Below are 12,253 nucleotides of genomic sequence, written 5' to 3'. Positions count from 1 at the left end.
GTGATAATCATATCAGGGCTTTTATTCAGCTGGAACTCATCGGAACTCAGTTCCAGCAGCTCTCAGTTGGGCACCATTGTCATAAGACAACAACGGAGATGTTCAGGGTGAATTCCAGCATCTCTTTTTCTAGAAAAATAGCAGTGATCATGATAATGATTTCCTATAAACCATCCACCATACTAGCAAAAGAACAGGGTGGGTCATAAAATCATATATCAGAGGAGTCAAAGCATCTCACATTTTATCAGTTCATGGCTGTTTAGATAATTACTTTGGAGACTTTCCAGTTAACACACTGTGTACATCTTAGCTGCTGTGAATGTCTTTATAGGGAAGAATGCAGGGAATCACATGTCTACCTTCCCACCAGAAATTGTTTCCCTGCTTCTCAGCTTCCTCATGGCTGACTTCACATCTTTATTTCTCAGAGTGTAGATCAACGGATTCAGCATGGGGGTGATGATATTGTAAAGGACAGAGACCAGCTTATCTACTGAGAAAGTGGAGAAAGGCCTGGCATAGATAAAGATGCAAGGACCAAAGAACAATGTCACCACAGTTAGGTGGGAGGCACAGACATTGAGTGCTTTGCGACGTCCCTCAGGGGAGCGGATCCTCACCAGAATTGTGGCATAGGAGGTCACCAGGATGACAAAGCAGCTGCTTGAGATGAGGCCACTGTTGGAGACCATGAGGAGTTCAATAACATAGGTGTCAGTGCAGGCCAGCTTGATCACAGGTGGGACATCACAGAAGAAGTTGTCCACTTGGTTAGGTCCACAGAAGGGCAGCCTCATAGTAAGGATGGTCTGGACTGTAGAGTGGATGAAGCCTCCGGTCCAAGAAGCTGCCACCAACCAGCTGCAGAGTTGCCTGTTCATGATATTGGGATAGTGCAGAGGTTTGCAGATGGCCACGTACCTGTCATAGGCCATGATGGTGAGGAGGAACATCTCGGCAGCACCCACAAAATGGAGGAAAAAGAGTTGAGCCATGCAGGCATCAAAGGAGATGCTCCTTTTCTCGACCAAGAAGTCCATCAACATCTTGGGGGCTGTGACAGTGGAGTAGCAAAGATCCAGGAAGGAGAGGTTACCCAGCAGGAAGTACATGGGTGTGCTCAGCCGGGGGTCAGAGGTCACTGTAAGCATGATGAGGGTGTTTCCTGCTAGGGTGGCTGTGTAGACCAGGAGGAAGACCACAAAGAGGGCGGCTTGGGACTGCCATGATGGGGAAAGGGCTGCCAAGAGGAATTCATTGACCCGAGTGTAGTTTCCTTCTAGGTTCTCCATTTTTCCTATGAAAGCAAGGAGAGAGATTTATTTAGTTATTTATAAATTGCTAGCAGAATAGATTACTGTCTCACTAACAGGGAGGCCTTTTAATTAATCAAAAACTTCAATATCGATAACAGTGATCATTTGCCTCTAATCATCTCCACTATTGGCCAAAATTCAATTCAGCGCTCTCACATAGAACAAGGAAAAATTGATAAAGCTAATGTTCCAGCATTGTGTAGGAAAAAATGGACACCTGAGCTGGCTACTATAGTTGAGACTGGATTGAATTCACAAACTGCAATTAATTTAAGATCAACTATAATCAATGACCTATCAACAGATTCCTCCCAAATGTGCCTTCTAATTATAGGCCAATCAGTCTGCTTTCAATTTTGGAAAGCTGTAGCCCCGCTTTCTCTGTAACAAATTGACAACTTTTCTAAATGACTATAATATACTATCTGAAACTCAGGCAGCTTTCCACGAGAACCACTCAACATCAGACCACTGTCTAATGCTGTCCCTCCTAGCCGAGAAGTACACCAGACCTCTACAGGGAATACTCTTTGTGACCTTTATGGACCTGAAATCTGCCTTTGACTTCATCCTCAGATTCCAACTATGGTCCAAATTACAGCTAGTACTAAGGATAAATGCCTCCTACATCTTATTAAAGCCCTGTACTGTGGAAGCAATTTGCAGGTTAGGTGCAGGTTGCAGGGCCAGCTCTCTGACTGTATTGAGATGGCCAGGGGAGTGAGAAAGGGATGCATTTTGGCCCCTACTTTGTTCAGTTTATTTTTGATAACTTAGAGGCAAGCTTAATGGACCCTGATGGCCATCTTCCAAAAATGGGGATGAGAAAGACCCCTCTCTTGCTGTATGCGGATGACATGGCCATCCTCTCCTGAACCAGACCTGGCCTGAACTACCAATAAAGGAAATTCTCAGACTACTGCTCTGGTAATGGGTTATCCATCAATTATGAAAAATCAAAAGTCCTGGTGTTTGAGAAGAGATTCTCCCTGAGTAAATGGGTACCAGAGCAGGCCAAATTCGTCCGGTACCTAGGGCTTCTATTCCATCATTCCAAGTCCTGGAAACATCATTGGCAGACAGCCTATCAAAAGGCAGAGGTAAGCAAACTGGCTATACTTCGATTCTTTTATGCAAGGGGAGGCTATTATGTCGATTCTTTTATGCAAGGGGAGGCTATTATGTTCCACCAGCCATTAAGGTATTTAATGCAAAATCTGTCTCTCAACTCCTCTACGCCTCAATGCTCATTCTCCACGTTTGATGGCCTCCGCGCAAAGTTTCTCTGGTAAAATGTGTTCCAAATGCAATACTATTTTTAGAAACAGGTGAATATCCTCTATCAACTAAAGCATGGTGGGCTGCCCTGAGATACTGGCTCAAGATCTCAGTCTTTGGCCTAGGGAAGGGCTTACTTCCATACGTAAACAATGAGGAGTTTACCAGCTCATGGATGAAAATTATGGTTAGAAAAACCACTTCAATTGGTATGCCACCTTCTCTCCTGTACCATCTGGGCTATGATACTGCCCTTGAATCTCTGAGGCAAAGGCATATCACATAGTGATCTCCAATCTCAATCTCATGTTATCCGTGGCCCATTAGCAGTAGGAATTTACTATGGGTTCCATTTTCAGACACCTGCATATCTTAGAAATTTGTCTGTACCAACATCTTTTCACCAAAGCCAGATTAAATGTATTCCCATCAGAAGTGTTAAATAGCAGACTGAGAGGTATTCCTTATCAAAACAGGATCTCTGTATGCTCTCAGGACTTCGACTGCATGAGGCACATTTTATTGCATTGCGGACAATATTATCAAGCTAGGGAACTATTGATTAAAGCACTATTGGCAAATCAACTGGGTCAATCTGAAGCCTATTATACCAAATATCTTCTGGACGACAAGTCCAAAGATATCACAGTGGCCATGGCAAAGTTTCTTTCAATAGTCATACGAATCAAAGATCAACATGACTAAACAAATAATGCTTCGGTCTCCCTTCCCTGGGGGGGGGGTTGTCTGTATGAATCTGTATTTTATTCTGAATCCATGTTATGGGTTGTTGGACCACAATAAAGATTTATATATATTGCTAGCTCATTAAGCAATATCTTGGTGATATACAATTAAATCATTACAACATTATAAAATGAGCTACTTTGGGAGAAAATGCGGGAAATAAAAAATAAAACTACTTAGAGTAGATCCACTGAAATAAATAAACATGACTCATTTAGGACAATATATTTCAATAGGTCTGCTCAGAGGAGCACTAGCATTGCATTCAAACCAAGATTAGTAAAATCCAGAAATCATAAAATGCAGAAGAAATGGCCAGTGCTTAATCAAACCATTTATCTAAAAATTCTTGTTTTTAGAGGTAAGTGCTTGTCTGATTTTGATAGTCACAGTCTTGCAAAAATCCTGGTGCCACTATGCTAAAAACCTTAATTTGGTGAAGATACTGCTTAAAATAACCTGGTCCCTTGATGGCTTAAACATTTTCGTGATTGTCTCTCCATCTTTTTGGCAATTGGAGGATATGGTCTAGAAGATACCAAAGCCTACAGCATTATGGCCAAGCTATTCCTTTCCAGAAATAGGAATAGCTGAGATGTGTCAAGGGCCATTTCAAGGTTCTGTTTTACCCTGTTTCTTCTGGTTAGGTATGGATAGGATTTCACTGTTAGTCTTGATTGATTCCATTGTGTTCAATGGGATGGGGAAAGTGTGAACCGAATTGCGTCCTTTATGCACCTGCAGTTGATTTGACTTTTTAAAGCATATATAGTTGTGCCTTAAGATATTTTAAAATTCTATCTATATTGTACAATGGGGGAGATGGGTGGCTGGAGAAGAGAGGGTTAATGGAGCCAGGAGAAATTGCCAAAGAATTGCGTATTAGTCCTGATGAAGCAGCCCAGTGTTGCATTTGTTTGGAAGATTGGTTGACTGTTATCAACAACCGGCCTTTTAAATTACCAAGGAATATCTGAGATGAAGAGTTCTTTCTTGGCACTATTAAAAAGGTAAAGGGGCTCCTGACCATTCGGTCCAGTCTTGACCGACTCTGGGGTTGCAGCGCTCATCTCGCTTTATTGGCCAAGGGAGCCGGCGTACAATTTCCAGGTCATGTGGCCAGCATGACTAAGCTGCTTCTGGTGAACCAGAGCAGCACACGGAAACGCTGTTTACCTTCCTGCTGGAGCAGTACCTATTTATCTACTTGCACTTTGACGTGCTTTCAAACTGCTAGGTTGGCAGGAGCAGGGATTCGAACCGCTGACCTTCTGATCAGCAAGTCCTAGGCTCTGTGGTTTAACCTACAGCGCCACCCGCATCCCTCTCTTGGCACTATTAGAGTGTTGCTATTTTCAGATTAGAGTCAGTCACATTCTGGCAAACTCATCTTGAGCAATTACAGCTGTTTGGAGGTCTTGCAGGACAATACACTTCCCAAAATATTGCACTTTCTGTGATGAAGAAAATGCAGAGGAAAGTGTGAGTTTACACTTCATTGATGCAATGCTGCCTAACCTTCCCACTATTAAATCAGGATGCATGCACAATAAACAAGTCTGGAAATGTTCACTGGGAACCAGAGGGGGGTACAGTGGACATTGACAGTCTGCTAGTATGCCTACATTCACCTCTGTTCAGATTGTATATTTTTAAATAAACACACATATTACAGAATGCCAGAAAGCCTCCAGGGATCTCATTCCAAAGGGAACCAAATCCAGGCAATCCGGTTCAACAGGCTGTGTAGGTTTCTGAAATGTACAAGCTTGCAAACCCCAGTGAGAATATTTTGTCTCTGCTTTGTTTAACTTTGCTTATATCAAAAATCTTGTCCCATTTCATTTCCTTTTGTCACAATCACTTCATGCCCCTATGTAGTGAGAATTTTGAGAAGTGTACCATTTATTCAGCTTTGATTTCCTTTAGAAGAAAGTCACTGAAAGTTTATATCATTTTGGAATGTGTGTGTTTACTTACAACTATATAAGTCAGAGACTCAGTGTCGAAACACTCTCAGGCAGCCTTTCCTAGCCTGGCGTCCTCAAGATGTTTTCAATTTTCCACCATCCTAATCTGTTCAGGTAAGCATGGCTGTACTGTGATGGTTGTTGCAGCCCAAAATATCTGGACAACAAGAATTCAAAGCCCCTTGCTTCAGGATCAGGTACCTTTGGGGACAGTCAGCACTCCAACATGGTTATAGTAAAGGTACTGCTGTGACAGGAAGGGAAACAGTGTTTCTGTGTGCTCTAGTTTCCATCACGGTGTTCCGTTGCTCCAGAAGCAGTTTAGTCATGCTGGCCACATGAACTGGAAAGCTGCCTGTGGACAAACGCCAGCTTCCTCGGCCTGAAGCAAGATGCAACCCCATAGTCACCCTTGACTTTGCTATTTTGGTACTTTTAGTGTGTTGCTATGGTTTTAGAAGTCACTCTCTGCTTTCTATGTGTGTCTCTCTCTGACTTGCTTTCTCTCTGAATCAAACTGACTGGGCTAGCAGTTGACTCTGGCAATGGGAGAGTATCTTCCTCCATTGTATCTGATGACAGCAGGCTAGTTTAGTGACTGCATAGAAACACAGGAATCTGCATTGTACTGACTCAGACCTACAGGTCAATCTGGCTCAGTATTGTCTACACTGATTGGCAGTGGCTCTCCAGGGCTTCCCTACCCTTCCTGGCAATGCCAGGGATTGAACTTGGGAGTTGCTGCATGCAAAGTGGTTGTTCTTTCACTGAGCTATGACCCTCTCTCTTGCAAGGCAGGCTGTGTGGCACACAGCTGTGATCTCCAGAGCAGGGAGATAACATATGGCTGCTGCTACTACCTCCCATCATCATTATAATAATAATAATCACCATTATTATTATCCTGAGTTAGTTGGCCACCTGAAGCAGTTGCCTCATATTGCCTAATGGTAGGGCCAGCCCTTCTTCTGTGCTTGACAGGAGACAATTGACAATATTGTAGAATAATCACAACCTACCCCTAAAATCGTTAAACTCAAAAGCATCAATCACCACAAATACTATTACAGAAATAGAACATCTATAGCCAATGATATGCCCTTTAAATGTTATTCAACTCCAACTCCCATCAGTCCCAGCCAACATGGTCAGTGATAAGGGGAGTTGTAGTTTGGTAACATCTGGAGGACATGATGGTTTCTGTTTGAAGGGGGGAAATGATTAGCAAATTTGTTCCAGGTCTCCCCCATCAGCCTTGTTGATTCCACTTGCTCTCTACTTACTCAGTCTGAAGTTGTGTGGAGAATGTCTCTCCCCAACTGATCACATCTTGGAATGAGAAGTGAGAAGTTGTGTTCTATTGTCGCTCAATGACATCGAAGGCTCTCTGCAAGCCAGAAAATGAGAACAATGAAAAGACATCTCAATTTATCCATTTGGATCTTGGCGAGGCAATCAGGTGCTCTGGGCATTAAGGAGTTGCATGACTGTGATTGCAAAGGGAGTTGGTTTCCGCTGTTGCTGCTCTCATGTCTCCAATGAGGGAAAGACAGAAAACTCTGAGAAGTTGTAAAGGAAATTCCTCCCCAGCCCAATTTACCTTTAATTTGCACTGAAGTCCAGTAGAGTGGTTTTGTACTTTGCAACCAGCTTCTTGTTTTTCATGTTTGACATTTTATATGCTGTATTGACTTCAACTCCCATCATCCATGACCATTGGCCATACCTCCTGGGACTGACGGGAGTGGGAGCCTGTGGTGCTCTGGTGTATATATAAATGAAAGTGTGTAAATATTAGAATAATTACAGTAAACTAGTATGTGATAGTATATATATTTTGCTAAATATATAGGTGAGTATAATTTCTTTCTTTCTTTCTTTCTTTCTTTCTTTCTTTCTTTCTTTCTTTCTTTCTTTCTTTCTGGTGTCATGGTTAAGAGCAGTGGACTCTTAATTTGGTGAACTGGGTTCGATTCCCTGCTCCTCCACATGCAGCTGCTGGGTGACCTTGGGCTAATCACACTTCTCTGAAGTCTCTCAGCCTCACTTACCTCACAGAGTGTTTGTTGTCGGGGAGGAAGGGAAAGGAGATTGTTAGCTGCTTTGGGACTCCTTTGGGTAGTGACTCCTTAGGGTAGTGAAAAAGCGGAATATCAAATCCAAACTCTCTTTCTTTCTTTCTTTCTTTCTTTCTTTCTTTCTTTCTTTCTGGACATGCACTGGAAGCCAGTGCAGTGCATTTCAAATACAGTGGTACCTCGGGTTAAGTACTTAATTCGTTCCAGAGGTCTGTTCTTAACCTGAAGCTGTTCTTAACCTGAAGCACCACTTTAGCTAATGGGGCCTCCTGCTGCTGCTGCGCCGCCGAAGCACAATTTCTGTTCTCATCCTGAAGCAAAGTTCTTAACCTGAAGCACTATTTCTGGGTTAGTGGAGTCTGTAACCTGAAGCGTATGTAACCTGAAGCGTATGTAAACAGAGGTACCACTGTAATGTTTATTAATGATCTTCTTGGTTTACAAAAGTGTGTGCATTGTCTCTTTTTTCAGGTTGTATAATAGTTGAATTAAGGTGTTAGGCTGGGAGAGGAAGAGATTGTGCTTGGAATGTTGGAAGTAAATAGTAACTGGATAAGAATTTAGATAGAGAAATTGACTACTGGTGGGTTTTAGTTGAAAGGAACAGTGGTAGTTGGAGTTTCATGGGGTGGGGTCAAGTGTTTGGGGAGCTGTGGCAGCATTAGTGAGATAGAGTGGGGTTGGTGTTATTAATAGTCATGGTTTTGGGACAAATGGTGAGTGTATATTTAGCCTGGATATATTTAGAATGGTAGAGTAGGTAGGAATGTTCATATGAACCAAAATCATATCTTAAGTATGTAACCGAAACCATATGCTCCTTTGCACTGAACTATCGTAAATTCATTTATTATCTCTGTGATCAATAAAATTGTGGGTGACTGCTAACTGAGGTGGGACTCATTCAGTATCTGTGAAGGTGGAAAAATAAATAATTTTTAAAAGGTCTAATAGCAATCCAGTTCACTGCTCTACAACTTAGAGAGAGTGGGGTACAGGGAGGTTGAAGTAGATCTGAGGGTGGTGCCAGAGAACCACATAGCTGAAGGGAAAAATGGGCAGGACAGGTGGGTTTTGGGGGTGAGATACAAACCAGAATGATACAGACAGAAGTGGGTAAAGAGAATAAATGGTTTTGGCTTTAAAAAGATGTAGTCCCCTAGTGAGGATTGGGTATAGAGAGAGTGATTTGGGGTGGGGGAGGTATAGTTTCTGAAACAATGACTAAGCCTCCACCTCTGTAACTTTGCCAGATGAAATCAGTGATAAGAGGGTTAACACTGTAGCTTATTGATAGATAGATAGATAGATAGATAGATTCTTTATTGTCATTACACAAGTGCAACATTGCACAGTGCAACGAAATTGGATGTCATCCCTTAAAAAAAAACAACAAAAGCAAAACAGCAACAACAACCAAACAAACCACATTCCAGCCACACCCACACCCACACCCATCAAACTCCCAGGTCACACTATCGAGTTACAGCATTCAAAAAGGCCACAGCTCTTGGATAGAAACTATTTTTCAGTCTATTTGTCCTTGACTTGATGTTTCTATATCTCCTGCCAGAAGGCAGTAGTGCAAACAGACTGTATCCCGGGTGAGATGCATCCTGCAGGATGTTGTTTGCTTTCCTAAGACAACGGGAACCGTACAGTTCTTCCAAAGATGGGAGAGGATGACCAATAATCCTTTGGGCTGTGGTTATGACCTTCTGGAGCACCTTCTTCTCCCTAGCTGTACAACTGGAGAACCAAGCACAAATACAGTATGTGAGAATGCTCTCTATGGAGCCTCGGTAGAAGGACACCAGCAGTTTCTCACTCAGATTGTTCTTCTTTAAAAGTCTGAGGAAATAAATTCTCTGCTGAGCCTTCTTCACCAGAGCAGTGGTATTTGCGCTCCAAGTCATGCCCTGATCGATAGTCACTCCCAAAAACCTGAATTCCGCCACCCTCTCCACCCGTTCCCCGTTGATATACAAGGGCTGAATGACCGCCTTTTTTGTCCTGTAATCCATCACCAATTCCTTGGTCTTAGCTGTATTAAGAGCCAGATTGTTCTCTCCACACCAAACACAGAGCCGCTCCACCTCGTCCCGATAGGCGGACTCATCCCCTCCTGAAATGAGCCCCACCACCGTAGTGTCATCAGCAAACTTGATGATTTTGTTGCTGGAATAGATGGCTGTACAGTCATACGTATAGAGAGTAAAGAGCAGGGGACTCAACACACAACCCTGTGGCGAGCCGGTGTTAAGGCTAAGGGCTTAACACTACTTTCCCCATCTACTGATGGTCAAGATGGCGGCGCGCATAGACGCTGCGGCTTAGTACTCTCCCTTGTTTTTCAGCGTTTTGTTTTGTTTTTATTATTTTTACTTGTTCTGAGTATGTCTGGTCGGGCAAGAAAGATTTACAGCAGGCAGGAACTTCTGAAGGTCGGGTTACAGTGTGTACAAGCTGTAAGAGCTGATTATTTAGATCTATCATCTATCAACTGTCATCAACTGTCAGCCAAGATGGCGGTGCGCACAGACGCTGTGGCTTAGTGCTCTCCCTTTGTTTTTCAGCGTTTTGTTTTTGTTTATTTTTACTTGTTCTGAGTATGTCTGGCCGGGCAAGAAAGATTTACAGCAGGCAGGAACTTCTGAAGGTCGGGTTACAGTGTGAACAAGCTGTAAGAGCTGATTATTTTCGCCCAGATACCGTTCCTGTGGGAGTAGCCAGGCCACCGGGCTCTCCATGGATTACTATGCCTCCAGGGAGGAGGCGAAGGCGGCGTAGAGACAGGAGGCAAAGGAGGGGTTGTCGGGCCGGCGTCCTGGTAAGATTGCAGAGGAGTCCATCTAAACCACCACTCCCTAGCATATTTCTTGCTAATGTGAGATCTCTTGCCAACAAAATGGATGAATTGAGGCTGCAGGCAGCAAAGAACAGCCTTGTAAAAGATTGCTGCGTTTTATTTGTCATTGAAACATGGCTTCAACCGTCCATACCAGACATAGCTATTCAGTTGGAAGGCTGTGCGGTACATCGTCATGACCGAAGCATGGACTTCGGAAAAACCAAAGGAGGGGGGCTGTGTGTATATGTGAACAAGTGCTGGTCTAAAAATTCTAAGACTGTGGGCAGTCACTGTTCACCAGATTTGGAATTTGTAGCTGTTAAATGTAGACCAGCCTATCTCCCTAGGGAGTTCACAGCTGTTATGCTAACTGGTGTGTACGTGCCACCAGATGCTAATGCCAACTTGGCTTTGGGATGCCTGCAGAGCCTTATCAGCAGCCAGCAAGACAAGTATCCTGAAGCTGTGCACATCATTGCGGGAGACTTCAACCATGTTGAACTTAAAACAGTGCTCCCAACGCTCTATCAGCATGTGAAATGTCCCACAAGAGGGGACAAGACACTGGATAAAGTTTATTCGAATGTAAATCACGGCTATAGGGCTTTACAGTTGCCACATTTGGGCCAGTCCGACCATATGTCTCTGTTCCTGGTACCAGCATATATCCCACTCAGGAAACGGGCTCCCACAATATCAAGGACTGTTAAAATCTGGCCTGAAGGTGCTATTCACCAGCTGCAGGACTGTTTTGAGAGAACCAATTGGGATATTTTCGATCGTTCAGACCTGGAGGAGCACACGGCGGCAGTTCTGTGCTATATCAATCACTGCACAGACACTGTCACAGTAAATAAATCCATCCGGTTTTACCCCAATCAGAAACCCTGGATGAATAGAGAGGTCCAATGCCTGTTGCGGGAAAGAAACAGGGCTTTCAGGTCGGGCGAGGTGCAGCTTTACAGTGTGGCAAGAGCAAACTTGAAGAGGGGTATTCGACGGGCGAAACTGGATTATAGACAGAGGATTGAGGATAATTTAAGGAGCAACAACACAAGACAGATGTGGCAGGGGATTCAGCATATTACCAACTATAAACCTAACCTTGGTGCTGTCGACGGTGACCCTTTGCTGGCGGAGGAGCTTAACCTCTTCTTTGCTCGCTTCGAGAGGGAGCCACCTGAGACGTCGGTATTACAGCCACCAGCCCATAGGGGCCCCTCATTCACTGTAGAGGAGCACGAGGTGAGACAGGTATTGAGGATGGTGAATCCGAGGAAGGCTGCTGGACCTGATGGCATCACTGGAAAGGTGTTGAAGGGCTGTGCGGATCAGCTGGCGAGGGTCTTTACTAAGATCTTCAACAAGTCCTTACACCAGTCTATTGTCCCACCCTGCCTGAAGTCGTCAACTATTGTTCCTCTGCCTAAAAAACCCACAATCAGTAGTTTGAATGACTACAGACCAGTTGCACTGACTCCAATCATCATGAAGTGCTTTGAGAAACTGGTGCGCCGTCACATTATTTCCTGTCTTCCACCAATTTTTGACAACTACCAGTTTGCATACAGGGCAAATAGATCCACGGAAGACGCTATCACCACCACTCTCCATGCTGCTCTGTCCCATCTGGAGCAGCCGGGGAGTTATGTGAGGCTGCTGTTTGTGGATTTTAGCTCTGCTTTTAACACTATCCTCCCCCATAGACTGGTGTCCAAGCTAGAGGCGATGATTGATGACACTGATCTCATGAGTCAATCTGCATATTATACCTTAAATGGATTTCCCCACTGCTTCCTTTGTTCTCTTGGTCTTCCTTTTCCACTTTACTCAAATTGGAAAATGTCAAGGTTAGGGCTCTGTAGAGGTGCCATTATTTTCCATCACAGAGTTGGGCTGGGTGGGAGGGTTTAAACCTTGACAATTATCCAAGCATTGTGATGCTACAAATAAAATTATGTCTGTATGTCTTTATGTTACCCACTTCAGATTTCACTGCTGACTCTCTCA

The 12,253-nt window shown here is 43.7% G+C and overlaps 2 protein-coding genes across 2 annotated transcripts in view; both read right to left on the bottom strand.

The window, feature by feature from the left end:
• LOC307201976 (vomeronasal type-2 receptor 26-like) overlaps positions 1 to 12,253 on the bottom strand; it is a 237,745-nt gene that overhangs the window by 71,819 nt on the left and 153,673 nt on the right. The gene's annotated exons all lie outside the window — the stretch shown is intronic.
• Positions 228 to 12,076, bottom strand: LOC307202022 (olfactory receptor 4Q2-like). The gene is made up of 3 exons (XM_079951642.1): positions 12,016 to 12,076; positions 6,598 to 6,701; positions 228 to 1,300 (listed from the first exon to the last, which is right to left on the bottom strand). Exon 3 carries the CDS (start codon positions 1,293 to 1,295, stop codon positions 351 to 353), a length of 945 nt encoding a protein of 314 aa, XP_079807768.1. The 5' UTR covers positions 1,296 to 1,300; positions 6,598 to 6,701; positions 12,016 to 12,076; the 3' UTR covers positions 228 to 350.

The sequence above is a fragment of the Podarcis cretensis genome (assembly GCF_951804945.1).
Source record: "Podarcis cretensis genome assembly, chromosome: 13".
NCBI lineage: Eukaryota > Metazoa > Chordata > Lepidosauria > Squamata > Lacertidae > Podarcis > Podarcis cretensis.
The sequence above is the reverse complement of the archived record's forward strand: the minus strand, read 5'-3'. Positions and strand labels throughout refer to the sequence as shown.